This window comes from Pochonia chlamydosporia, chromosome 1, assembly GCF_001653235.2.
Source record: "Pochonia chlamydosporia 170 chromosome 1, whole genome shotgun sequence".
NCBI lineage: Eukaryota > Fungi > Ascomycota > Sordariomycetes > Hypocreales > Clavicipitaceae > Pochonia > Pochonia chlamydosporia.
This window is the reverse complement of record NC_035790.1, coordinates 7,009,174-7,033,513: the sequence shown is the minus strand read 5'-3', so window position 1 is coordinate 7,033,513 and position 24,340 is coordinate 7,009,174. Positions and strand designations below refer to the sequence as shown.

The following is a 24,340-nucleotide window of genomic DNA, read 5'->3' as shown; positions in this document are numbered from 1 at the left end:
ACGCCTCTTCGGTGCATTCATGGCCAACTACCGAGGTCGTCAATGGTCTTTCTGACGCATATACAAGTAGGGAACGCAGTTGATGCCCAAGTGCTAACCTCTAAGTCGGTTCTTGCGACTCTGCTGTGTGTTGGTGTCAGATATTCATGTATGTCAGCAGAGAAGCTCCTCGGGAAGATGGTACCTCTAGGGTCTACAGTGGGGGGTCAGAAGTATTTGAACAGGGAAAGGTATCGCATATCGCCTTGTGTGCTGAGGCATATTGAGCTGCGTTAGTGGAAACTTGGATATGTTCAAATACATTGGACCACAGACTGTAGACGGCATGGGGTATGGGTGTGAGTCGCGGCATCAATTTGTTTTTACTTTCTCATTGCAGGCAATTGGCCTCGATCCCGTGGCAGTGCCATTGGCTTTTCTATATGAAGTGCCATGATGCAGCTTGATCTGGGAGTCTTCAGACACGCAAGTGTAATCATGGTGAAGCTCCAAGCCACTCGACATACGCAGCCTTGGTTCTCCCCTGCGAAGCGTTGGGAGGCGCATGTGAGTCTTTGGCCCAGAGGCTGATGGAAGGCGCTAAGACGAATTCGCTCAAAGCGCCAGCACTGCGGGCAGTTCTTGACGCCACAGTCCAGCCACGACTCCCCAGCCCGAGTCTGGCTTTGTCTCTCTCCAGCCTGACTCTCCGTCTGCATTCGCTCCATGTCTGCTGGTGCCCGTGCCCGACCAACCCACTGCACCCACTTGCACCGGCTCTGACTTACACCACCAAAGAAAAATTGGCGAATCCGCAATCCGTCAATTGACTCGACTTTACAAAACCTTCCACACTAATCGTTTACCTCTCGTTTCCTGACGTACTGGCAAATTAGCGCAGTAACGTCAGTTGACACACTTTCCATCACATCTCAAAGTTCAATGCCGTCCAGGTAGTCTCGGTGGTAGCTCTAGAGATAGTGAGAGCATCTCTAGGAGCAAAGCAATGCTTGTTGTCAGTTCTGTTCTCTCGCCTCCCAGCCTTCGAAGGACGTCCACGAACCTGTCGCTGGACAAACGCTGACATGCTCACTACCAGACTAAACATGCTGCAGAGCTCTGCGCTCTCCTAGTCAACGATCTTTTTGGCGAACTTCCATCCGTAAGTTACCATTCATCCCACTTCAGATTTTCTTATTGTTGGCGGCTGGTCATGGTGGCATCGTGGGGCTGACGCTTCAAATCTTCCAACAGCGCATTCTGGTCGCCCTCCTCACCAAGGGCCGATGCACAATTTCGCAGCTCGTTCAGCACACGTCACTTGGCCCGCGACATCTTCGAAATGGTCTTGGTGTTTTAATTCAGCAAAATCTTCTTTACCACTATACCGACCCCGATACGAGAGCAACACACTACGAGGCCAACTCGGATGCCTGCTACAACCTCGTGCGATCGGGCAGGATACTCGAGGTCATCAATAGCCAATACGGCAACGCAGAGAGAGATTTGGTTCAGACTTTGATGCAGCTTGGATATGCGAGAATCGCGGATCTGACCCATGCATTCGCCTCCCGAGCTCCAAAGACCAATGGACATACAAATGGATCTCATGAGTCATCCTCCGGGTTGATCGAATCTAAACACCACCTCAACTCGGCATTGTCACGATTGATACAGGCAGAAATATTGGAAACAGTTCGCCCAGAGAGCTTCCGCAACCCCGCCGAGGTGTATCGCGAAATCGAAGCTGAGGTCACCAAAACGGCCCCAGGAGAAAAGGCAAGCAAGAACAAAATAGAGCAGCACATGCAGATTGTGGATCGCTTCAAAACCTTTCGCGATCAGAACAAATCGCTCAAGCGGCATCTCGACCAGTTTTCTGGACCTTCTACGAAACGAAGGAGGTTACAAAATGGCTCCAGTCATTCTGCAGACCCATTTGACGATGACCATGACTTAAATGTAAGTATAAGCCAGCTGGGAATGGTTACAATAGGATACCAGTCGTACTGACTCTTCTCTTCAAAGCCAAATGTAGTGGTTCGAGTCAATCATGAAAAATGCTTAGTCGAGCTTCGCAATCAACGACTGGCTGAATTTGCCGCTGATGCTCTTGGCGAGGTGACGGGCCACATCTACCGCTCCGTCTTGGAATTGCTCACAGGAAAGGTCTCAAGATGTCGGGCAGACCCTTTGGTTGGCGAAGAGAATAAAGGACCCCAGCCAAGTGTCACAACGCTGCAAATATACGAAAACCTGAGTGATGAAGTTAAAGTCCTTGGCGGAATTGGAAAGGCGCCTAGAGACAAAATAGATTTTGACAGCGCTGAGAAGATCAGATCGGGACCTTATGCCTACGACAGCGACTCGGAGGAAGAAGAGGAAGACGGACCGGATGTGAGGCCTACCCCTCTTCCACGGGGGCGAATGGCCAGAGCAGCAGCAGCAGCGGCGGCCGCAGCCAAGGAAAGCGAGGACGATGCGTCAGAGGACGATGATGATGCCCAAGGAAACCATACGCAAACCAACGGTGACAGACCAACAAAGGTGAAATTTGAAGATGGTGCTACGTCAAAAGACAGTCGCCTGGACCAAATGCGCCAACATCTGCTATTGCTAGCCGAGAGTAAGCACCGTTTTGTACGGCATTGCGGAACTCATGGCCGTGGTCAGTGGACTGTGGATTTTGAGCTCTTGATGGACAGGCTTCGCGAGTCGGAACTTGATGCATACATTGAGCAGTCCTTTGGACGCCACGGCCTCCGTCTGACTCGGATTCTACGGGAGAAGGGCAAGTTGGACGAGAAGATGCTTCCGTCGGCTGCCCTTATGAAGAAAGGGGACGTCCAAGGAAAAATGCTTGCCATGCAAATGGCGGGGTTGGTGGATGTCCAGGAAGTACCCAAGGACAACAGCAGGCTGGCAAACCGAACCCTATTTTTCTGGTTTTTTGACGGTGAACGAACACAGTCGCAATTGCTGGATGATGTCTACAAGGGAATGCTGCGATGCCTGCAAACACTGGACGTTGAGCGGCACAAGGAGCGCAATATCCTTACATTCGTGGAAAGAAAGGACGTCAAGGGAAAGGAGGAAGAAGTGATGACGGCGGAGCACTACAATAAATACAACCGGCATCTGGAAGACCAGCAAAAACTCCTGGGCCAGGTGATGCGTCTCGATGACATGGTTGCAGTATTTAGAGATTATTGAGCGAGGCAGGGAGGGCTGAGCTGTCAGTAGCACACAGTAGCAACGACGGGCATTGGCAAAAAGCACTTGAGCATGGAGGCGGATTGACGAATGCGTATCTATATGTACGCGGCGCATGTTTGACGTACTCTGGGCATTTAGCAGCATTGGGCAATGGATAAATATATGGCATGACCTGTACACTGATTCGCAATTGCTTTCATTTAGCTTTGAGTTTAAGCGGTACAGGCGTGTAAACAGAAGCGAACTATCTGATCTCACGGAGTTGACGCATAAATGGTGAATATTGCAACGTTGAAGTGATTTGACGCACCAAGGCACAGCACCTTTCATGATGCATCGCAATTGGGTGGGCATTTAGTTCGTACCTCGGATCTCTTGGGCAGCACAGAGGACATGGGGCACTAACTTACAGCTCCGTAGTGCAAAGACCCTCCAGCCGGCCACTGGCAGCCTCACTGACCCAGCCATCGGCCGTCGCGTGCTTGATTGAGTGCCTGTGGTCCCGATCTCGGGAACCACAAGCCAGGCACAGGCACGCCTTGCACCAGCCAAAAAAAAAAAATCCCTATCCATCACCAGCCCATTTTCCCCAGGAGCCCTTTTTTTCACTACTTTCCTTGCGACAACATCTTCAACCACCAAATCGGCCAGCGGGAGACCATTCACATTCCCACCGCCCATAATCCCTCACAATGTCGCCCCCGACTGGAAATGCAGGCCGAGAGAAGGAGTCCAACTTGGCCAGACTCCTAGGTTCAGGTAAACCATTCGCCAATTGGATGCTTGAAGCCATCGACATACCCGAGGCTTTCTAAGCTTCACCCAGGAAACCAATGCATACTGACTGGTTGTAGGCTCCGCTGGTATCGCCGAGTTGGCAATTTTCCACCCCGTACGACGAATCCCGACCAATTTCGACCACAAGTCCGAGGTTACCGTCTACTGACTGACATGATTTGCACAGGTTGATACCATCGCGAAGCGATTGATGAGCAACCAGACCCGAGTAAGCAGAACCCAGACAGATACGCACTCAATGCGGCACACTCCGCACATATCCACCCCCATGACGGACATGAGAAAATCGGAACCGACGGGCTGACATGAGGTTTCTTCCTTGCACTACACAGGTCGCCAACGCAAGCCAATTGAACCAAGTCATTTTCAAGGACAAGGCTGGCGCTCCCCTCGGTCGAAAGTTCATCTCACTATTCCCCGGTCTCGGCTACGCTGCTGGTTACAAAGTCCTTCAGAGAATCTACAAGTACGGCGGTCAACCCGTTGCTCGTGACTACTTGGCCACGCACTATGGCAAGGACTTTGAGAGCGCATTTGGCAAGAAGACGGGCAAGGCTATCATGCACTCTACTGCTGGCAGGTCAGTCATCACATCTTCCCACTCTCAGCACCCTCTTTTGGTCGCTCAGTTCGCGCTTCATTGTTGCGCCACAGGGCACCGATGGCGGAATAATGGCTCACAATGTTTTCTGCTGCAGTCTAATCGGTATTGGTGAGATTGTGCTCCTTCCCCTCGATGTCCTCAAGATCAAGCGCCAGACGAACCCCGAGGCCTTCAAGGGCCGTGGCGTCCTCAAAATTGTCGCCGACGAAGGATTCGGATTGTATCGAGGTTGGGGTTGGACTGCTGCCCGTAACGCCCCTGGTTCTTTCGCGGTATGTTGCGTCATTCCGAATGTTTGGTTGGTTTCGCCAGTTGACATACTGACATTGTGCTCATAACAGCTGTTTGGAGGTTCTGCTTTCGCCAAAGAATACATGTTCCAGCTTCAAGACTACAACAAGGCAACCTGGTTCCAAAACTTTGTTGCTTCGATCGCTGGTGCCTCGGCCTCTCTCGTTGTTTCCGCCCCCTTGGATGTGATTAAGACCAGAATCCAGAACCGTAACTTTGACAACCCCGAGAGTGGATTCCGTATCTTGACCAACATGGCTCGCAAGGAAGGCTTCTCCAGTTTCTTCAAGGGTCTCGTTCCCAAGGTAAATGGCATCCTTTTCTGCGTGACTTCAGCCATGCAGATTCCCACCTCAAGTAACTTACTGTTTGCTAACTGTCGTCGCAGCTGCTCATGACTGGTCCCAAGCTCGTCTTCTCATTCTGGCTCGCCCAGACCCTAATTCCCGCCTTCGATGCCGCCTTCTCCAAGCAATAGAGGGCAATGTGTTACTAGTACTATTTTGCAACCTGGAAATGATTTTGTAATGGAGACGGGATGGATTTTTTCTCAAGTTTTATATACTCGTTCGGGGTTGGTTGGGTTTGGAAAAGAAGCTTGTTTGGTATTTGACGAAGAATAGACCACTGCTCTTGGCTATTTGCAAATAGATGGAGCGAGGGTTGGATATGAGTTGCGATGAAGAGGGTGGATACTTAGATACTCATCTCCAATACCATGTCTTTTGACTATGAAGTTTGGGACATGTTCCAATTTGATGTGCTTGCACGCGAAGATTTCGTGTGAAACCGCCTTGGTGAATCATCAATTCACATTGTGGCAGAAGAGCAAGTTATTCATCATTGGTCTGACACCAAGACAATGATGTTGACACAATGTCTCATGGCCGAGGCGTGACTATCATGGCGAGGTAAACAGAACATCACAGCCTGATGTAGCACAGCATCCAACTACGCCATGATGGCCCTCACCCCATACTCATGAATACTTGACCACCAGAAGAGAACCCAGCTCTCAACAACAATCAATTCAATTCGGCTTGCTCCGCTTGCGCAGCTCCGTCGATAAGCTCCCGCCTTCCCATATCTCGGCCCAGATCCGCCATCTACGCTAGTCAAGTGCCGTGATCGTGATAAGTAGCCAATGAAGGCAGAACAACACTTCCAACCAAAAGAAATTGAAGTTAAAGATTGACCACGTCATTTTGTACCCGCTCCTACAATATCATATGCATAGGTACAAAGCCGTCACACAACAAGGACCCCCCGTTGCCCCGCGCAACGAACATCCACGCCAAAACATGAACGCCCACTTTCGAGCCCAATGAGCGGGTGGGCCGTCGTCAACAATCATGGCCCTGCAAAAGCTATCAATGCTGGTTCCTCCCTTCTGCCTGGGCACATCCCACCCTTTAATATTGAGGCGTACAATATAGGACTATGAAGAAACGACACTGATAATATTGGCTCTTCACCGCGAAAGGACTTTGTTTTTAAAATTTTCAGTAACGCCAATTTTGTTATCTTTCTGAAGTAAACTGGTGTACAAGACGACAACCCGAAAAGAGCAGCGGCTGCTGTTCCGCATTCCTCGCCAGCCCACATCACATTCCTCAAGATATCACGAAACAAAGGGCCCAGAGGCTCCTAGCCCTCGAACATGTCACAGTCGGACTGGGACACGACTTCGTCTCGGGATGGAGAGAGATATTTGAAACATCAACATTCTGCGTCTTCGGACCAGAATATGCGAGCACTTGTTCCTATGTGCGTAAGAATAGCAGTTTCTTCTGGGCTTTCTCTTGTCTTTGTCTTTCTGCTCCTTATTTCCCGTTTGATGGAAAAAGAGAGGGCATTCTTTTTAGCCCTTTCACGCATATCTTCGACCCAAAGTACTGACACACAACAGGTGGGATAGCTCAGACCCAGAACGAGCGCCGCCCCCTCTACCGTTGAATCCCAATCCCCAATCTCCCGGCTTCACTTCGCGTGCCGGCACGTCGAGCGCCATTCAGTCTGCCCATGCTGCGTTGAACGAGCGGGCGCGGGAAAGCAGCGCCGTCATCAGGCGTGCCGGAGAGTCGCCAGAGAGAAGCCCTACCAAGGGCGGTTCACACCGTCGTCTACAGTCTCTGCAGCCTGGATCTGTGCGAGATCTGAGCCTTATGATTGAGGGAAGCTGGAATAAACCTGACCTGCGGCCCTCAACACCCACCACACCGAGAGAATTACCACCTGAGCCGAGATCTGATAGGGATTCGGCCACTTCCACTCCGATCCCTGGACCTAGCCTGACGCCTATTTTGAGACCGACGGCTAGACGACCTCCCCAGAGCATACTGGGTGAGAATACGCCCCCGCAGAGCTCGACTATGCTTGCCTTGCAGACTATGGGCGCCAAACCTTCTTCCAGAGAGGCGGAGCCTGCTCTGTCCAATATTACAAATGGCTCTGTGCCAAAGCAGTTTCTGAATTCGGAAGATTTGTCCGCTCAATTGCTTACACTTACCAATATCGCTACTTCTCTGCAGAAGGAGATGTCGGCTTTGAGCCGGCGGAGTCGAGACAACGCCACCGATTTATTGAGCCTGAAAGAGGCTACCAAGTCGAGAGATGAGGATGTGCGAAAGAGCTTAAGAGAGCTTGTTGGCAATATCACTGAACAATCTAGCCGAATCACTTCCTTCAATGGGCCATACCTCGACAACAAGCCGTTTGGCTCGCCGCCCACTCACTCACGCCCATTTCAACTTCCTCGGATACCATCGCCCAAGAGTTTTGCCGAGTCGATTGACCGTGGCTCCATTAGCACCCCGTCTCTCTCTGGAGTGGACACGGGTGCTTCGCTTATGCTGTTGGAGAAGATTTGGAATGGGCTGGGCACCAAGGAAGGACAAGAGTCCTTGGTTGGCCTGCTCAACCAGCTATCACAGAAACTCTCTGGCTTAGCCACTGCTACCAAGGTAGATGAGCTGGCACAATACGTCCATTCTCAATCCGAAAATGCTGTCGTGCTCGGAAATGCAACCCGAGGCAGGGGCTTGAGCGACCATGATATGGAATTGGCAAGAAGCGGCCCCATGTCCCAGAGAGTGGAACGACTCCTCAATAGCACTGAAAGCAGGAGATCCTCTGCTCCTTCTGGCAGAGGCTCGGAGTTGGTGAATGATGAGCTCATGAAGATTATTCGATCCGTCAAGGACAGCGTCTCGCAGGGAGGCGGTTTGACCGCTGAAGTCAAAGCACTTGTCCGCGAACTGAGAGGTGAGGTTCTTGGTATGGGCCGAGAATTAGGAAAGAGGCTGGAAAAGGTCGGATCCCGAGGAATTGAGGAGAGCGAGTCTCCCAGCAAGGATGAGGTCTCCAGGGTCATTGATGAAGGCTTGGAGCAGATGAAGGAACAGCTCAACAACGTGTTGAGAGAACACCGTCGCCAGTCCGCCCAGTCACAGTCCTCACAGAAGACTGTGGTCGACTACCAAGAAATTTACAACGCCATGCGAGCTGCACTCCGAGATACCGAAGCCTCTCGTGACGAGACACCAGACCTTAGCCGAGAAGACGTCATCGAAGCCGTCAGAGACGCTTGGGAAAACTATAAACCCGAAATTGAAGTGCAACAGCTCGGGCTTGAGCGGGATGAAGTCCTGGCCTGCCTCAAGGAAGGGCTTCAGGAATATGCTCCTCGGGATGAGCGGCCCGAAGCCGCAACGAGAGAAGAGGTATTCAAGGCAGTTGTGGAAGGACTAAAGCATTTCGTTCCTCCGCAGGTTGATACCCCAGCTTCGTTGTCTCGGGACGAGATTATCGATGCCGTTCGTGATTGTCTGGAGGAATTCGAATTCCCCGTCGCTGCCTCTGCTGTTGGTAACGACATGTCACACCAAGATGTTGTTCATGCTGTGCGTGAGGGCCTCAGTGGCTTTGACCTTCCTCGCAGCGACGCTTATGGCTGTTCCCAGCAACAATGACGAGGTCGTCTCCCGTCTCCAGGACATTATGGAGTACCTGAAACTTGAATTCAGAGCGGTCTCTGAAGAAGCCAAGGACAATGTTGCCGCCAATGGAAGGGACACGGAGCAAGTCCTTGACGCAACGAAGGATGGGCTTGAAAATCTCAGAATCGCTATTGAAGGCTACGTTGACCGGGTGTCCGGTGCTGCTGGCCAAGAAGAATTCATGGATAACTTGTCAAGGACTATGGACGAATTCAAGGAGGAAGTCACACGAGCTGTCACCATGGCCAACGAGAGCTCGCGCGGTGAGCTCCAAACTCAACTGGAAGGGCTCCGTGATATTGTCAACTCTTCCATGGTTCCTGCGTCTGCCCCGGCCATTCCAACTGGACACAATCAAGAAGTCTTGGAGGCTCTGCATAACGGGCTGACGAGCCTTAGGCAAGAAATCTTGCGCCCTCGACCCGAGACAGGTGACATTTTGGATACCATACAGGATGGGTTGAGCGAGCTCCGCACCGCATTTGAACGACTTATCATGGAAGGCGTCATCAGCAAATCATCGGATATAACTGGCAATGACGAAGTCTTGGACGCACTCAAGTCCGGGTTGGATGGTGTTAGGTCGGATATTGAAACCCTGCGAGACAGCAGCACTGAGAGGGCAGTCGCCGCAGTGCCAGCTGTTCAAGACGAAGATACCAGTCGCGCAATCATTCCCGCCGACATGGTGAAGCAGGACGACATTAAGAATCTCGAAGTCCTCATTACCCAGCTCAGAATCAAGGTGGAGGCGATGGAACCGGATGCCGAGACAGTTCAGCGGGACGATTTGAGTCGCCTGGAAGATATGCTTCGCAATGTCCAGGAAAATGTTCAAGAAATTTCGACTCGAGAAACCCCTGCTGCCGCTCCACCTGCCGAAGAAGCCCGAGATGCCACCCCGGCGTCCAACAGTGATGCCGCCTCCAAGGATGATGTGCAAGCCATTGAGACTATTCTCCGCAACACCAAGGCTAGTCTGGACGACCTCATTGAAGGTGAACAAGCAGTTCGTAAAGAGCATCTTGATGCTATTGAGACTCATGTCCTCGAGACTCGCGAGACCATGACTTCCATGTCGGAGCAGCTGTCCACCATCTCACACAAGGAGGACTTGAATGCTTTGGCGACTCTTGTGACACAACTCAGCCTTGGTCTTGAAGAATTGAAGGAGCGAAGTGAAAGAGCCGTGGCGTCATCCGACGAGGAGATGGCCACGAGGACTGGAGTTGAAGCGGTCGAAGCACATGTTCTGGAAATCAAGACTACGCTTGACGGCTTGGGTAGCACCGATTTTGCTACCATTTCCAACAAGGAGGACATTTCCAATTTGGAGACTATTCTGAAGGAAGCCAAGGAGAAGATTGATGCACATACCGACTCGACCGCCCAGGCCCTTGATGATCGCCAAGCTGAAATCGTCGGTGTCGCCGATCGTGTAACCGAGGTCAAGACGTTTTTGGAAGAATTTCAGGAAGCCATTAAAAGCAAGCTGGAAGATGGCTCAACAGGCCTTGATGCTGTTGGCAAGCTTCTCGAAGGAATGGGCGAGAAGATTGATAAGAATGAGAATGTTGGCTCCGACCTCAAGGAGATGTTTGAGACAATGAAGACGCAGTTTGAGGAGAACAAGGAAGTCGTCGCCGGTGCCCGACTAGAGTCAAATGAGAAGCTCCAGGAGGCAGCGGACAATATTGGCACAAAGATTGACGACAAAATCACAGAGCTGATTGCCAAGTATGACGAATTCAAGGCCACGTTGGACGAAAAGAGCGAGGCCAGTGAAGCCCGAGAAATCGAGACTGAAGCTGCCGTTATCAGCACAAAGTCTATTGCGGAAGATTTGAAACTCCTCATTGATACTCTAGGTTCGACAGTCACAGACTCCTTGGAGAAGATGGAGGAAGCTTCCAAGACAGTCTTTTCCAAGGTCGAGGACCTCACCACCCGTGCTGAAGAGAGCCAGACTGAAGGAAAGACTGAGCACCAGCAGACCCGAGATCACGTCCAGCAGGCCATCACCGCTGTTGAAGGCTTGCAAGGCGAGATGAAGGAGTACCAACCCCAGATTCTTGAGGCTGTCAAAGACATTCTCTTGCTGGTTGGAGAGCACTTTGAACACTCCAAATCCGCCACCACCGACCTTCAAGACAAGATTGCCGAGGCCAAGCCAATTGAGCAAGCAATGCTCCCACAGCCCGAGAAATATGACGACTCGGTCGTGCAGGAGAAGCTCAGCCTGATTGCGGATCAAAAGTATGATGATTCCGAGGTCAAGGAGAGGCTGGATAGATTGGCCGAGCAACGGTACGACGACAGCGTGGTCAACCAGAAGCTTGATAAGCTTGTAGACCACAGCACGACGTCTGCTCAGGCATTTAGTCAGCTGGAGACTCTAGACAAGGTACATCAGTCTGTGGTCAATACTGCTGCTGAAATATCACAGTTCCTGTCTTCTCAGACGCAGCGGATTGAAAATGACCATGACGACCGAGAGAAGACGCTCCAGGAAACTTCTGTTGAACTGGAGCGTAAGCTTGCGGAACGAGAGCACATGGAAGCAGCCATTCTTAGTCTCAAGGATGAGGAGGATAGACTCCGTGCGAGTGTCCTGAACCTGCGGACGGAGCAGGAGAGCTTAATCAGGCAAAAGACGCGACTGACTGGCGATGTGTCGTCACTGGAGACAGCTTTGCGTCTGCGCAAGGAAGAGCTGTCAGATATGGAGTACCGTGCTGAGAGGTTGGAGCGACGCATTGTGGAAGGCGTCATGGACCATTCCCGAGTCCTGCTAATGGCCAAGGGCAACAAGAGCCGCGATGCCATGAATCGCAAGCGCGTCAAGAAGCCTGTCGCGGAAGAGGGAGAAGCTGGTAGCACGAATAAGTCAAGCCGGCCTGCTGTGAACATGGCGCTGTCGACCAAGCGAAACCTCGGTGTGCCTGCACAGAACGGATCTGCCAGACGAATTGCGTCTCTCAGCCAGATGAACAGCAACTCGCCGTCTGCTCTTGTTAAGAGAAGCCAAAGCGTACGAACACCAGCTGGCAATGCCCTCCGAAAGCGCAGCTGGGGTGGTGGTCTAGCCAAGGGTTTTGGAGAGGAAGACAAGGAGAATCTCGGTGTTCGCGAGACAGTAGAGGAGCTCGAGGAACCTGAAACAGCCGTCCCTTCGCCAGCGGCAAGCACCCTTGAGTATACAGTGGATAATGATTCAGCACTTGACTCGCTGGTGGACGACGACGGTGAAGGTAGTGACACTGGGACATTGAGGAGGAGCAGTGTTGGCACGACGGTCATGTCAAGCCAGTATACCGAGTCAGAGGCTGGGACGTACAGCGAGTACGATGGGACAGAAAGCGACTGGACGGAGAGTCAGGTCGGAACGGACGTTGGAGCTGAGACTGGGCTAGTTGTATATGGGCAGTAGTCAGAAGGATGGATGACATATTGTATGTGATGTTAGCTGCGTTCTTTTGATATGATGTATGGATTAGGATGGGACAGTTAGCCTAGCGTTTCACGTTTTCTTGTGTAGGTGAATTGAGGATATTCTTTTGGTGTGATTCTATTCAAAAGCGTTTATTGCGTGCATGTACCTAAATTGCTATATATATATATATTGTAAACAGATCAATTGATGCTTTGTCTGTGAGAAGTCTGGTATTCATAGACGAAGCACGCACTCCCACATCCGGGTTGCTCAGGTGTAGAAACTACCTAGGTACTTAGATGTGTCTGCCCCTCCACCATAAACCTCTACTAGCACAGTGGAGCCCAAACCTCACGTCAACCCTCCACGTCGCGTCACGCACAACAATGGAATCCAACATTCTCTCCACGCCAGACCTCTCGCCGCTAGAGCAAGAAGTCCTCGACGAATATGAACGGCTATCAAATAACATGAAGCAGGTACGTTGCCTTACCAAACAAACGAGATGGCGTCAAAACTGACAAGCGTAGTTGGCGTCTGTCCTAGATGACCTCGCTTCGAACCCGTCGACAGAAATCCTAGATGGGCTGCGGGACTTGGAGCGCAAGACGAGCCTGGCGTTTACGCTGCTCAAAGCGAGTGTTTATAGTATTGTGTTGCAGCAGGAGATTGATTGGGGGCAGGGGGAGCAGCCTTGATTTAATTACAACTACGACGACATGATATGATACGATTTGGTGAAGATACGATGCGATTTGGGCTTGGAAGAAACACAAGTAAATGTACAATATTATACAGCTGATATCTAGTATACAGCACCTCCGTAATACACCTTGCGCACATCAACCATCTTCTTGCCTCTGCCAATGGCAATTTCCTCGGGATCAGCCTGGTTTGTGAGCGCCTCGTACGCCGCTTTGACGGAGTTCATGGGGTTTTTGGACCGGGGCATGCGCGCGTGGATGTCGTGGATGCCGGAGGCGCGGCACATTTCGAAGATGCGGTGTGGGCAGCGGAGGCCAAAGCCTGTGTGTGTTAGTATCTTACTTTGTTTGGCGAGAGCGTGAACGAGACGTACCTGGTGGTCGGGAAAAGAGCTCGACTACCGTTCCAGACACCTTGGCTTTGGCGTTGCCGAAAATGGTGCGGTTCTCGTACCGTCGGATGGGCTTCATGTTGCGGATGGCGAGGAGCTGTGCTGTTTCGGCTGCGAGTCCTGCTTCCGTGGACTTGGCGATGCCTAGGCCGAGACGGCCGTTGCCGTTGCCGGCGATGGCGACGACGGATGTGCTGCGGACTTTGCCTAGACGGGTCTGGTTTGATACCCAGCGCGTGACGAGGACCTTGCGGTAGATGGACTGGATGTCCCTGAGCTTCATGCCTGTGAGGCGCTTGATCTCTTGGTAATGGCCGCCGTCGTCCTGGCCCTCGTCTTCGGGGTCGGCGGCAGACTTGTAGAGACCTTCGACGCCGGGCACCTTGCCCAGCTCAGCGGCTTCAGCAGAGTAGGCGCGGTTGACGCCGGCGGGACCCTCGGCCAGGAGCTCCAGGTTCGTGGGCTCGACTTCGCTCTGGTCCGTCACGGATGACAGCTTGTCCAGTTCCCTTTCCCATTCCGCGTCCACTGCTTCGTCGAGCTTCATGGCTTGCGCTCTCGTCAGCAGATCCGGCCCCTCGGCATTGGCATCTGGCTCCGGTTGTCCGTCGTCTTCAATGAGGTACTTCTTGAGCAACTCGGGGTCGTTCTCGAGGTCCTTGAGCTCCTCCTCCGTCAGGTCTATTAGTTCCTCGCCATTGCTCTCCTTTACCCTTCTCAGGGCGCGGACCATGGCTCTCGTGAGCTGATCGCTAGTCTTTTTATCCGTCATTTGTATCATTTTCGACCCGTACCGGTCCACCCATGCGTTCTGGTCCAGCCACTCGGGCTCCTTGGGAGTGATGTCCACTTTGGGCTTCACGTCGTATCGCGGATCCAGCACCGTGTAGTCTTCAAGATACGTCGGTCGATAGGGGTCGTCGCGGAGTCGTCCCTGGATGATCACATCGTCCGGGTTGATTGCTTCCTCTCCCGCCTTGAGAGCTTCCAGCTGCTCGGGGGTGTACTTTTGCGTCAGGACCTCCAGCTCCTCCTTGGTGTACTCGGGGAACTTTTCCTGGCGGTATTTTGACAGCACAGAGGGGTTTAGCAGCCCCATTTCCTCGGCCTTGACATTTCGGAACCGTGACCGCCGTTTGGATCGTGCTGCTGCTGAGCTGTGAAACTGCTGGCATGACACTACCGACGCTGCTGCCGATGGTGAGGCAGCTCGAGTTCGACTTGAGGCGATACACCGGCCCAGGAGGCTATGCGCCGGACGTGTGACGCTCATGGCCACCTGTCGTCTGGTAATGACCTACGTCCTGGCGTGCAGGCAGGTCAATTGTGAGAGTTGGGAATATATATTAGAGACAAGCCGCGTCGTGCTCACACGAGCTTGAGATTTTTCTGGCCAGGGACAATCCTCAATTGCGCTGCCCAATTTGGTTAGCGTACAGACAAGGATTAGGCTGAGGATCCACGTGCGCATTCACGTGCGTGCTACCAAAGAATCCTGGGCCATGATTGCTCCATGCTCCAAATACCCTTTCATCACGAATTGCTTTCACATGAGGAAAAAGCTGCATTTAGTTGAACATGTTGAGATAATTTTTGAATTCCGTTTCAACTCTGAAGATGCTTACGTGTAATGAATATTGCGTTTGCAATTGGGATTATCAGATGTCGTAGCTGCCCTTAGTCAAGTGGTGTATTTTGAAACGCACGTCTCAGGATAGCCTCCTGTGTTGGGGTCTCATCTCATCCGAAGCCCGCTAACACTGTTAATGCTGCCATGCCCAACCATCCCTCTCCTTACCAACTTGTCATTTTTACTCATGCTCTTCACTTAATAATTGTCCGAAGCTTTCATTCTTCTCAAGTTGTCGCTCTTTTCGTCAATTTCACTATACTGTCCAACCAATAACCCAGTGCCAGGTGCACTTACACCATTAATCTTGCATCACCGAGTTCTTCCACCGAAAAAACTACTCTTTCCCCTCGAATTGCAACGCTCGTCAGTTACAATGGCCAACTTTGACTGGTTCAAGAAGATAGGAGCCACCGACGAAGCTGTAGCAGTCCTCAACGACCAGCCCTACCTTTTTGCCGATCTCCTCGCTGTTTTGGTCGCCCTGGGGCTGCAATGTCTGTTGATCTGGTACATTCATTACGCGACTATGAAGCCGGAGCAGAAAAAGAAGAAAAAGCCCGCTGATAACAGCAAAGGTCCAGCGGGACGAAAATGAGTGCAGGACGCTTGTCGGCGCTCTCTCACTCGCCTATTCCACGTTACCTTTCTTATGTCGGCAAGAGCATGTATATGGTCAACTTCCCCTGGTGGGTTCGGTATTTATTTGAAGTAGATATTGTTTGGGTGGATTTAGCATGTAATAGTCATTTGTTAGCGTTGGAAATTTGCACACGACATCCGTTGGATAGACCAGAATTATCTTGGCCGCAAGCAGTCTGCCTGTAGCCGCACCTTCAAGCTATCTTGTAGCTGCTTTCGACTCTGGACGATCCAGATAGCTGCCTCCGTCAAATGAAATAAAATTATCACTTTCGCATTCTTTTGTGCGGTATATTCGGGAACTGAGACCATTTTGCAGGTTTCAACACGTTCTATTCAATCGATGTGAGCCTGCTGCAGCTTTGGTCAGGCGTACCGATGTCGGGACTAAAGAGGTCATTAAATCCCAAAGGCTGTACTCAATACCGTCTCGAACGGAGTCTCTTTCCTGTCTGTTTTCCTCGGAGTTCTCCTCGCTAGTCATTACGAATCTTGCTGCCAGTTCCTCAACTTTTCTGCGCAAACTTGGGGACTCAGCATTCCTCATGCGCCCGAGCGATGTGGCAATTGTAAACAAGGCGCTTTTTCTCTCGGATAGATTCTATAAATATAGTCAGTTTGAAGCCTCTGTCGCTTCTCAGGAACCTGACCTGTAGATATGGCACGTTGAAAACTGCCGGAAGTAAAGCTGATAGCGGTTTCCCTCGACTGCCATCTATGTTTAGATGCTTGGGACGTCGTCTTGTCCCAGTCATAATATGCTCCAACCAAGTCTCAAGCATCTCTTTAGTATAAGTAGCATGCATCATCTCAGGTGCTATCGTGGACCGACGTCTCCTCCGTTTTGGTCGACGGGAATCTTTCCTTTCTGTAACATCTAGATTCATTTGTTGAATGAAATCATCAACTGCCTTCTGATCATCCACCACCAGACTATTGTAGAAGGCATTACTACCACCGCTCCCATCATCCAAGGTCATGCTGGCGCGGGAAGCGCTCTTGCGTGGGATTGCTCTTCGTTTAGCCGGTACGTCCTTCTCTTGGCTTCGCATGTTTATCATATACGACACGTGGTGAAATCTCGCCACTGTAACTGTGTCAGGCACCAAAGCGGAGGAAAGATCTGGATGCTGGATAGAAATTCGTATCCGGCCCGGATACTCTGTCGTAGCATCGATGTCGACAGGTCGAATTCCCAGGCAATTCCACACCTACATCAGTAAGCCTATAAGATAGTGGACTCCCAAAGTGTTCAACGGCAAGCTAACCTCAGAGGCAAGTAACGTATCTCGAATAAAGCTCATGTGGTCTTCTTTCTTTACCCGAACGCCATTTACCGAAATTTCAAGGTCGAAATAGCACGATCCCGTTCTAGCAATCCACAAATTGGTTGTGCGGACCAGTTCCTCGAGCTCACTGCTGGTTTGCACAGTTCCAAGATGCACAGGAATATCAGCTTCCAAAGTTCCTGTAGCTGCGAGTGTGACATTTTCTGCCTTGTGCGCAATGCTAACATCCGGCAGAGGGATGGAGCACAGTGGCATTCTGCCAACGTCATCAGGTGCAAATCGTGGGGTGCCGGGCCGTAAAGCAAAGCATAATAGAGGTTTTGCTGTGCAGAGTATTGAAGTACCTTGCTGAGTTATGGGTTGTAGGACCAAAGTTTTGGCATGTGGTGTTATTTTGTAGTCATGGACTTGGAGCTGTCCCCGTCTTGCCTCTCGCAAGCGAGGCAAGAACCAAGTCGGTTTGATAACTTACAAGCTGGCAGGAGCGAATCAGTCCGTGGCCACCACCAACCCCCTCAGCAAGCTCGTGTCTCCAAACGTTTTACAGAATAAAGCACTCATATGTACGCCTAGAAATCCACGTGTGGTCATGTCTCATATTGCTCGAAGGAGTCTATCCAATGCTCAAACAATTAAAGCAATAAACGAGGAAGAAACATCACCGGCCAGACCTGCCCGAGGTCAAAAACAACAAAAGAGATATCCAAATCGCTGATTCTCGCTTCAAAATTCCATGCCATCCTGAACTCCTCACTTGCAATACCTACTTGGCAAACCACGGAAATTTCTTCTTACTCGGCTCTATTTGCCCTGAAGCGCTGCTTTCTAGCTGAAGGCTACGTTGATAGATTTCCTAAAATGCAAGTGTTAGACATTGTGCCCAAATTGAATTCTACACCTCCAACAGTAGCTTACCTCGTCATCCGCGGGCATGCGACAACCCAGGATCAAATCTCTCGCAGTTTCATGCTTGGCCAAATTAGGATACGCGGCCCCTTGACTCTTCATAATTGGCAGCAACACCTCTCCCAGTATCTCGAACTTCTTCCAATTGATACGATCATCGTTGGGGCCGAGGAACGTTTTGCTGCCTTCTTCTGCTGATACGAGATCACGTCGATGCAGCGGAATGAATGGTATCCGTGGCAGCGGGGAGTTTTCCCAAGCCAGCCGATACGCAAAGTGGCTCTTTTGGGTTCCCATGAGAATAACCAGCCGAGCAAACCGTTTCTGTACCTCCGTAGGCACGAGGGCACGAGTTTGTGCCAGTCGATGAATGGCAGTTCCATTTATTCCGGCCAGCACGGCGGCCAGTCCATTATAGTTGTTGAGCTGCCTCAGCTTCAGCGCAATGTTCATAAACTTCTCCAACATCTGGGCCCGGTGCTTAGCCTTGTCTCGCAACAAAATCATGTTCGCGACCCATTTGGCGATGTGGTTGAAGTGGCTAATCATCCGGTTCACGTTTTGCAAGCTCTTGCACTTGTCCTTTTGTGATGCCGACAAGCTGACGTGCCTCACAAAGTCACGGATTCGTATTGAAGAGAACATGATCCAATCGATACGAGTCAGTTCATCAGCAATATCGTATTCGGAAATGTCCATGAATATGTGATAACGGAACTTATTCATGGGAAGGTGATCAGAGGGCTCCAAAACGGTGGCCTCTCTTTCGTACTCCTCGTAAGAATTGAACTGAAACTGATTCCCCAGCCTGCTCCCTTTGTCGGTAGAAGGGTTCTCTGAGCCGCCCAAACTATCGGTTTCGCCATCGAATTGCAACGCATTGATTCCCGCGGAAAGGTCGCTCATTTCTTTGGACAGTATCTTGCTAGCAATTTCGTCTCCAGAATTGTCCGAGTTTGCCCAACCCGTATCATCATCTTCAATAACGTTGAAGAAGAGATTGCGGCGCATTTGTTGTGCTGCAATGGCAAAAATTGGCTCCGTGGATAAGTGTTTGATAAAGTCTTCGAGATTGCGTCGCGTGGTAGGACGAGCAAAGTCGCCCGGGTACAGCGATACCCATTTAGCTACTACCTCAATAATTCGAAGTTGCGTTGCCGTTTTGGTGAGATAATGTGCGGTTTTGTCGTCCCGAACCTTATCCAGTCGTACAAGAATGGCAGAAAAGAGCTGCCCGGGGGCGGCAAACTTTCGGTATAGACACAGGAATATATCCGAAAAATTGTTGTCCGCTCGGGATAATCGCGGTGCTAGTAACCGGTCTACCAATTCCTCAAACGTGACGCCGGCAATCTTTGGGTGCTTTTCGACGATGACATCGTCATTGCGTTGTAGGATGGGAATGTCGTCAGAGTATCTGTGGGATTCGGAGTCGGATTCATCGATGTCAAGAAACGAGTCGGTCCCGGGTTTATCGACGCGAAAGCCTTTAAAAGAGTTAGTTTGTCTTGTTGCTGGGCCTTTATGATGGGTAATTGTCGAAGCTGAGCCGACGACTGACCTGGCCTTGGGCTTCTTGAGGCTTGCGTACGGTAGGTTTCGTTGGACTGTGGATTGGGAAAAGTCTTAAGGATGGAAAAATCTGAGCTCGCCCTGCTATGCTTGCTGTGCTCACTAAGTGGCCTGCCAGCTGATGGATCAGGCGCTTCAAGATTGGCTGCCGACTGTGCTCGTCTTCTCGATACCGTTTCTCCGCTCTCATCTGGTGGCACCTAGTCAGCACAAAGTAGGATTTCTCGCAGGCACGAATGGGTTGAAGAGCGCACCCCGTCTATGCATTACAGCCGCTCGAATGACACTGATTATGCAAGCTTTGGAAATGTCTGGTCTGTCTATCGAAATCTTGTACTGGCCAATGCACGGCTTGAAGTATTGGTGATTTGCTAACTCGTCCGCATTGATCTCCCAGTCGTCCTCGGGACAATCGCATTTACAAGCGCCTAGCATAGCTGGTAGACCTGAGTTGGTAAGAGCGGCTTGTTCGCACATGATACTATTAGTTCCTGATGCAATTTCTTTTTGATCCAAGCATTCGTGGGAAGAACACGGACTAGGTTTGGAATTTGCATACCGACAGTTTTGGGCAGTTGGCGAATGGAGCCGTCATCTGTAACATCGTAAAGAATGAGGGCGGCGTCAACTCGAGGAACAATGTGACCGTTTATTTGTTTCGGCCATTGGATTGGCTGAGCTGGATTGAGCTCGAAATGCTCGAGATCCAGCTCGACCAGTGTGATCATGTGGGTAACATTATCAACCTGTATGCGTGCACTGGAGGTGTTTGTCACAGGCGGGCGAGACAATTGCAGCACCCGCTGAACGAATGTCGACTTGCCTACGGCATCGGCGCCGATAATGGCAATGTTGTAGCTCTCCATTGTGGAAATGGGTTGTGGCTGCAGAGAACAAAGCACGGGGAGTCAGCACGTTGTCTATTTCGAGACACCGAAGGCATTCGCTTGTCCATCACATCGGACCTCACAAAGCCAGCTTGACTTGGCCCAACAACCCAGGCAGACCCCCCCCTGCTTGGCCCCCGTGGTGGGAGCTGGGGCATTCAAAGGAGAGAGACATGGGCCTCGAGAGAAGCTCAAGTGGGGCAAACTGGCCACGATGGAAGATGCTGCTTACCCAGTATTGTGAAGGTCCAATAGTCAAAGACTCTCGACGGGGAGGTGGCCAACGTTGAGTCTTGTTATTGTTGTTGTCATCGCTATCGTTCTGTGGTTCGGCCGAGGTGCTCTCGTCGGAAGCCTCACGCTCAGCGTGGGCAGTGATGACGGGATGGAAGCGTTGAAAGAAAGGGTCGTCGACAATGGAGACGAAGGAGTCCCTATCACCTCCAGCAGTAGTACCATCAGCAGGAGAAAGAGCGCTAGCACCGGCACCGGCTGAGCTCGAGGCGGCGGTTATGCCGGTCGAGATGGAACTGCGGGAGAAGACGCTGCTGCTGGCGTTTGTTTGAGTTGAATCGCGCGTAGTTGCTGACGGTCGCCGCTTGCCGGTATTGGTGGTTGGAGTTGAAGTTGATGAGGTTGTGTTGGACTGGGTCGGAGTCGCAGTAGAAGAGGATCGTCGCTTCGGCAAGGTCGCAGGGCTATCTGATGTCCGGCGACTCTTTCGACTACTAGAAGTGTTAGAACTTTTTGAAGTCATAGTCTCCAAGTGTCGGTTGTCGGTCGCAGCCTATCGGCGCGATGGCGACGAGGTTGAGGTCGAGGTCGTGGACATGGAGGCTGGCAGGGCAATGGGCAGTGACGATTTCCCAACACTTGACCATCTGGGAAAGATGTCCAGTCTGGATTGGTGTCTGGTGTCTGGTGAAGTGACTAGTTGAGAGCTTGAAAGCTTGAACCACGCCGTACTACACTGCAGCAGCCCACAGGGGAGAGCAGCAACGCAACGCAAGGCAACGCAACCTCGGGGATGTCGCTTCGTTCAATGTTGCATGGGCAGCTGAGGAGTCGAGTCGTTGGAGAAAGTCGCCATGCCATCGCCCATTGGGGCAGACCAGACCAGACCAGACCAGACTTGAACAGCCAAGGACCAACCCTCAATAGTCGACGACAGCCACGGCGACACTAAGGGCCTGGAAAGAGCCACTTACCGATATCCACCCCTGGGAGGAGAGGAGGGAGCTTTTGGTGGCGAACCAGACGTCTGGTGTCGTTGCTGGGAAGGGATCAAATTCAATGATGAAGATGTGCCGTAGCTGCGGATTGGTGGTCTTTGAAGAACAGACGTCAATGTGCGACCGGGAAAGGACCCCAAGGGTCAATCAAGTCCACGCCAAGGTAAGTATGCACCCCAGACAAGACAAGCAACATTAAGTGCAATATCAGTTAGCACGGCCAGCTCGGGTGAGGGTAATGTCTGTGGGCGCGGACGAGCTTCAAATCCCGCGGTGACTAGTAATAATAATCAAATATATCGTCGGTAACGATTTGAGGTGACAACGGGGCGATTCGATTCGATATTGAAGCGGCGGGGCAAAGATGACATCCGTCTGGTCGGCCTCGAGTCGAGTTGCGTCTGGTTTGGTCTTTTGGTCTCACTCAACTGCTTTGTCCGAGTCCGCGGCTTATCAACTTGATATCCGACTGGACTATTACGGGGGTCATGAATCCAAAAAGGATCAAAATGTCTGATGTGGCCGACGACAAATCTGCAACATTAGATTTTCCCCCAAAGCAGCAGCAAAATCAGGAAGAGATCAACGAAGCAAATGGCAAACGAGAAATAATCATGTCAAGTCCTCACTGATGCCCAAGGCGCAGAAATCCGGCCAAATTGCGCCTCAATAGAAAAAGGGAAATTAATCAAGGATCACACGTTTTGAAGGAACATATGCATGTCGCGGCCCCCCAGCACTCAACACTCAACTGGTCTGGTCTGGTATGGTCTGGTGCGGCGCCAAATTGTTTGACTGGCTAATTCTCAATTATTGCCTCCATCGACAAAACAGCCGACTCAATTCCAGCTATTCGACACCACACACACACACACACATGCAGGGCATGAGGCAACGCACCGACCGCTGGGTTTGTTTCATTTTATTTCAACCGGGCAAGCATGTGAAGAGCACTGCGTGCGCCCAACCGTCATCTCCCAACACGAACAAGTCCTGGTGTGGTGCGGCTCAATCTGGGAATTTGACGTCGCTCAGCTCAAGCCCAGCTCAATGCTAGCTCACGCCAGTCCAGCGCCCAAATATCACATATATTGAGCACGGCAAAATGAGACTGGTCCGCCACTTTACGCAGCCCGGTGCTAGAATAGGAACTATGATATCGCGACCTTGGTCGAGGCGGGCCATCATGGTGATGTGAGAGACCTCATAACATACAAGACAGCTTCCTCGTTTAACTGGTATCCGACTTCCCTCAAACCCTCGTTTACACCAACCCAGCGATGCCCCCCGGACCAGCTGTAGATCTGCTGCCTTGTAAGCGGTCTTGGTAAGCGGAGCTGTGCGTGACGAAGGCCATGTCTGGAAGTTCGTCCGTTGGTGTTGGCGGGGTTTTACCTGTTGGAGAATCTGCTTCATGGCGTTGGAGGCGAGTTCCGAGCTCATCATCCAGGCAACAGGACTCATTTCATTCAATGTTATTAGTTTACAAGCCTGTGCTAGTCACGAATTGCTTTTTCTCGCTTGCCATTCGTAGTCACACTCCTTCTGCGTGAACGAACCCTGCCACCATGAGGCTCTCACCAGGCAAACAGTCTGGCAATCATCAACATGCGCAATGACCACAACTTCTCACATTGTCGCCTCTTGTGACCCCCAACTCTTCTCCCTTGCGTTGCGCCATTCCGCTGAGAAAACATTGAAGGCCAAGCCAGCGGAGGGTTATTATTAGCATTAGCGGCCACCTTGGTCGGCGATCCTGGCCTTGTCTTGGACGTAATCTGGTGCTGTCGGTTGATTGATTGATTGAAACCTTTGTGTTGGATGTGTGGGAATTAAGGGTCCATCCCATCAATCGATCCTTTCGTCCAGGTGGAGATGATCTAAATCGCGGGGAACAGAAACACACCGAGACAGCAATAGGCAACGCCACATACCTTGAGAGTCAATTTACCGAGTATGAAAGTGACGTGTTCTCTGTAGGATCATCACCTTCGCCGTTTGGTCATTCCAATTGTTCAAGGCGAACAGAACAGCTGCCCCGGATTCCTGAGCATTCGATTCCGATCTACCTCCCTCGTGCTGACTTGCACTCACTGCTTTGATCTTTTGGCCCCAACTTTCCTCTCAATGTTGCCATTATTCCAGCCTGTGCGGACTAAATCAGAGGGCTCTGATTTCGAATTGGGCAATTGGGCATAAGCTAAAGCAAGTTTATCTATCCACGGGTGTTCTCTTCTTCTTGTTGATACCCATCCGCACGGGGTTGCCCATTCCACAACTCCAAAGACAAACTTCTCTTTGGCAAAACATCTCACCATGGAGCAACTTCTGGTTCATAAACTCACTACATAGACACCATTGAATATGATCAGGAATGAAAAGTATCGACGTGCTACCCAGTCAAAAGCGGGAGCACGGATACAGACTCTGTCAAGGACCGTAGCTGAGTGTTTGAGGCTGCCCTACCCCGATTAGCATACGCAACTAGTCCCATACCTTTTGAGGTCTATACATCATGTAGAAACTTCCATAGATGTTGAAATAGGCCAGCCAAAATAGACGGTGATGAAATCACGGTGAATAGATAAATCACTTTCAACTCGCTGGCGTCAAGGTGCTATTCACCTGCCATTTCCTGCCGACATCAGCCCTTCGAAAAAGGCCTCGGGATCTAACGATACGGTTCCTTTGTTATGTTGGCTTGCTGAATTTGGTGACGATATGTTAAACATCTGCGTGAGTTTGCGCCGTGATATTTTGGCCTACC

General features: G+C 51.1%; 8 protein-coding genes across 8 annotated transcripts; 5 read left to right on the top strand and 3 right to left on the bottom strand.

The window, feature by feature from the left end:
* Window positions 1-435: 435 nt before the first annotated feature.
* VFPPC_01848 (RNA polymerase III subunit Rpc82) lies at window positions 436-3,192 on the top strand (the record flags this gene model as incomplete). Its single annotated transcript, XM_018281606.1, has 4 exons — window positions 436-546; window positions 1,079-1,141; window positions 1,234-1,941; window positions 2,008-3,192. 4 exons carry the CDS (start codon window positions 436-438, stop codon window positions 3,190-3,192), a joined length of 2,067 nt encoding a protein of 688 aa, XP_018150398.1.
* Window positions 3,193-3,887: 695 nt separating this feature from the next.
* Window positions 3,888-5,366, top strand: VFPPC_01847 (mitochondrial carrier protein YHM1/SHM1; the record flags this gene model as incomplete). Its single annotated transcript, XM_018281605.1, has 7 exons — window positions 3,888-3,954; window positions 4,050-4,087; window positions 4,160-4,201; window positions 4,326-4,573; window positions 4,692-4,869; window positions 4,939-5,193; window positions 5,277-5,366. The coding sequence occupies 7 exons, from the start codon at window positions 3,888-3,890 to the stop codon at window positions 5,364-5,366; spliced, it is 918 nt and encodes a 305-aa protein (XP_018150397.1).
* A 1,182-nt stretch (window positions 5,367-6,548) lies between these two features.
* On the top strand, window positions 6,549-8,859 carry VFPPC_18668 (hypothetical protein; the record flags this gene model as incomplete). Its single annotated transcript, XM_022430245.1, has 2 exons — window positions 6,549-6,657; window positions 6,782-8,859. 2 exons carry the CDS (start codon window positions 6,549-6,551, stop codon window positions 8,857-8,859), a joined length of 2,187 nt encoding a protein of 728 aa, XP_022286011.1.
* A 28-nt stretch (window positions 8,860-8,887) lies between these two features.
* Window positions 8,888-12,316, top strand: VFPPC_18669 (hypothetical protein; the record flags this gene model as incomplete). Its single annotated transcript, XM_022430246.1, has 1 exon — window positions 8,888-12,316. The coding sequence occupies one exon, from the start codon at window positions 8,888-8,890 to the stop codon at window positions 12,314-12,316; it is 3,429 nt and encodes a 1,142-aa protein (XP_022286010.1).
* Window positions 12,317-12,705: 389 nt separating this feature from the next.
* VFPPC_01845 (DASH complex subunit dad3 domain-containing protein) lies at window positions 12,706-13,017 on the top strand (the record flags this gene model as incomplete). The annotated part of the gene is made up of 2 exons (XM_018281603.1): window positions 12,706-12,798; window positions 12,850-13,017. The coding sequence occupies 2 exons, from the start codon at window positions 12,706-12,708 to the stop codon at window positions 13,015-13,017; spliced, it is 261 nt and encodes an 86-aa protein (XP_018150395.1).
* Window positions 13,018-13,124: 107 nt separating this feature from the next.
* On the bottom strand, window positions 13,125-14,688 carry VFPPC_01844 (37S ribosomal protein S5; the record flags this gene model as incomplete). The annotated part of the gene is made up of 2 exons (XM_018281602.1): window positions 13,125-13,345; window positions 13,398-14,688. The coding sequence occupies 2 exons, from the start codon at window positions 14,686-14,688 to the stop codon at window positions 13,125-13,127; spliced, it is 1,512 nt and encodes a 503-aa protein (XP_018150394.1).
* Window positions 14,689-17,739: 3,051 nt separating this feature from the next.
* Window positions 17,740-21,098, bottom strand: VFPPC_01843 (aimless RasGEF; the record flags this gene model as incomplete). Its single annotated transcript, XM_018281601.1, has 6 exons — window positions 17,740-17,829; window positions 17,892-19,369; window positions 19,474-19,644; window positions 19,709-19,918; window positions 20,014-20,338; window positions 20,574-21,098. 6 exons carry the CDS (start codon window positions 21,096-21,098, stop codon window positions 17,740-17,742), a joined length of 2,799 nt encoding a protein of 932 aa, XP_018150393.1.
* Window positions 21,099-23,176: 2,078 nt separating this feature from the next.
* VFPPC_15440 (hypothetical protein) lies at window positions 23,177-23,422 on the bottom strand (the record flags this gene model as incomplete). Its single annotated transcript, XM_018293193.1, has 1 exon — window positions 23,177-23,422. One exon carries the CDS (start codon window positions 23,420-23,422, stop codon window positions 23,177-23,179), a length of 246 nt encoding a protein of 81 aa, XP_018150392.1.
* Between the last annotated feature and the right edge of the window lie 918 nt (window positions 23,423-24,340).